At 61.9% G+C, this 1,824-nt stretch overlaps 1 protein-coding gene across 1 annotated transcript in view; it reads right to left on the reverse strand.

The window, feature by feature from the left end:
* The window catches only part of HSPA2 (heat shock 70kDa protein 2), a 2,773-nt gene extending 992 nt beyond the window's left edge, over window positions 1-1,781 (reverse strand). Inside the window, exon 1 of the mRNA XM_010846771.1 lies at window positions 4-1,781. Within this exon, the coding sequence (XP_010845073.1) occupies window positions 4-1,498 (1,495 nt within the window). The 5' untranslated portion in view covers window positions 1,499-1,781. The remainder of the gene's footprint in view (window positions 1-3) is intronic.
* Window positions 1,782-1,824: the final 43 nt, after the last annotated feature.

The following is a 1,824-nucleotide window of genomic DNA, read 5'->3' on the forward strand; positions in this document are numbered from 1 at the left end:
TGCCCGTGCTCTTGTCCGTGGCCGTGACGTTCAGGATGCCATTGGCGTCGATGTCGAAGGTGACCTCGATCTGGGGGACCCCGCGGGGCGCTGGGGGGATCCCGGTCAGGTCGAACTTGCCCAACAGGTTATTGTCCTTGGTCATGGCCCGTTCGCCCTCGTACACCTGCACCAGCACGCTGCTCTGGTTGTCTGAGTATGTGGTGAAGGTCTGCGTCTGCTTGGTGGGGATCGTGGTGTTCCTTTTGATGAGCGGAGTCATGACGCCGCCAGCCGTCTCGATGCCCAGGGACAACGGGGTCACGTCGAGTAGCAGCAGGTCCTGTACATTCTCTGACTTGTCCCCGATGAGAATGGCCGCCTGCACCGCGGCTCCGTAGGCCACCGCCTCGTCGGGGTTGATGCTCTTGTTGAGCTCCTTGCCATTGAAGAAATCCTGCAGCAGCTTCTGGATCTTGGGGATGCGAGTGGAGCCGCCCACCAGCACGATCTCCTGGATCTGGCCCTTGTCCAGCTTGGCATCGCGCAGAGCCTTCTCCACCGGCTCCAGGGTACCGCGGAAAAGGTCGGCGTTGAGCTCCTCGAAGCGAGCGCGGGTGATGGACGTGTAGAAATCCACGCCCTCGTAGAGCGAGTCGATCTCGATGCTGGCCTGCGTGGACGAGCTCAGGGTGCGCTTGGCGCGCTCGCAGGCGGTGCGGAGTCGCCGCACCGCGCGCTTGTTGGGTGCAATGTCCTTCTTGTGCTTGCGTTTGAACTCCTCCGCCAGGTGGCTCACCATGCGGTTATCGAAGTCCTCCCCGCCCAGATGAGTGTCACCAGCCGTGGACTTCACCTCGAAGATGCCGTCCTCGATGGTCAGGATGGACACGTCGAAGGTGCCGCCGCCCAGGTCGAAAATGAGCACGTTCTTCTCGCCTCCCGCGCAGCCCTTCATGTCCAGACCGTAGGCAATGGCCGCCGCCGTGGGCTCGTTGATGATGCGCAGCACGTTGAGGCCCGTAATGGTGCCCGCGTCCTTGGTGGCCTGGCGCTGCGAGTCATTGAAATAGGCCGGGACGGTGATGACCGCGCTCTGCACCTTGCCCCCCAGGTAGGCTTCGGCGATCTCCTTCATTTTAGTGAGGACCATGGAGGAGATCTCCTCGGGGAAGAACGTCTTGATCTCTCCTTTGTACTCCACCTGCACTTTGGGCTTCCCTCCCTCGCTCACCACCCGGAACGGCCAGTGTTTCATGTCTGACTGCACTGTGGCGTCCTCGAACTTCCGACCAATCAGCCTCTTGGCGTCGAAGATGGTGTTGGTGGGGTTCATGGCCACCTGGTTCTTGGCTGCATCGCCGATGAGGCGCTCGGTGTCGGTGAAGGCCACGTAGCTGGGGGTGGTACGGTTGCCCTGGTCGTTGGCGATGATCTCCACTTTGCCATGTTGGAAGACCCCCACGCACGAGTAGGTGGTGCCCAGGTCGATGCCAATAGCCGGGCCGCGGGCAGACATCCTGACTGAAAGACAGGCAAGCAGCGTTAGACGAGAACACCTGGGGCAGAAAATCTGCGGCCTCAACTAACGGTCACCTAGCACCAGACTCCGCGAACGCAACAAGCGTCTCTCACTCCCCTCGCTGGGCTCCCCACTCTTATAGTCGCCTCCCCGCCGCCTTTTGGAAACTCTCGGAGCCAATCCGCTCTCGGGACCGCCCGCCACAGGCTTGCCGGGATCGGAGTGACCGGCCTGAGGCCCAACAGACTTCTAGATGGATAAGGGGCGGGACTCCGGGGCGCGCTAGGACGCGAGGGGCGGCCGTTATGCAAATAAGACCCCTC

Source organism: Bison bison, unplaced genomic scaffold (genome assembly GCF_000754665.1).
Source record: "Bison bison bison isolate TAMUID 2011002044 unplaced genomic scaffold, Bison_UMD1.0 scf7180017864239, whole genome shotgun sequence".
NCBI classification, from domain to species: domain Eukaryota; kingdom Metazoa; phylum Chordata; class Mammalia; order Artiodactyla; family Bovidae; genus Bison; species Bison bison.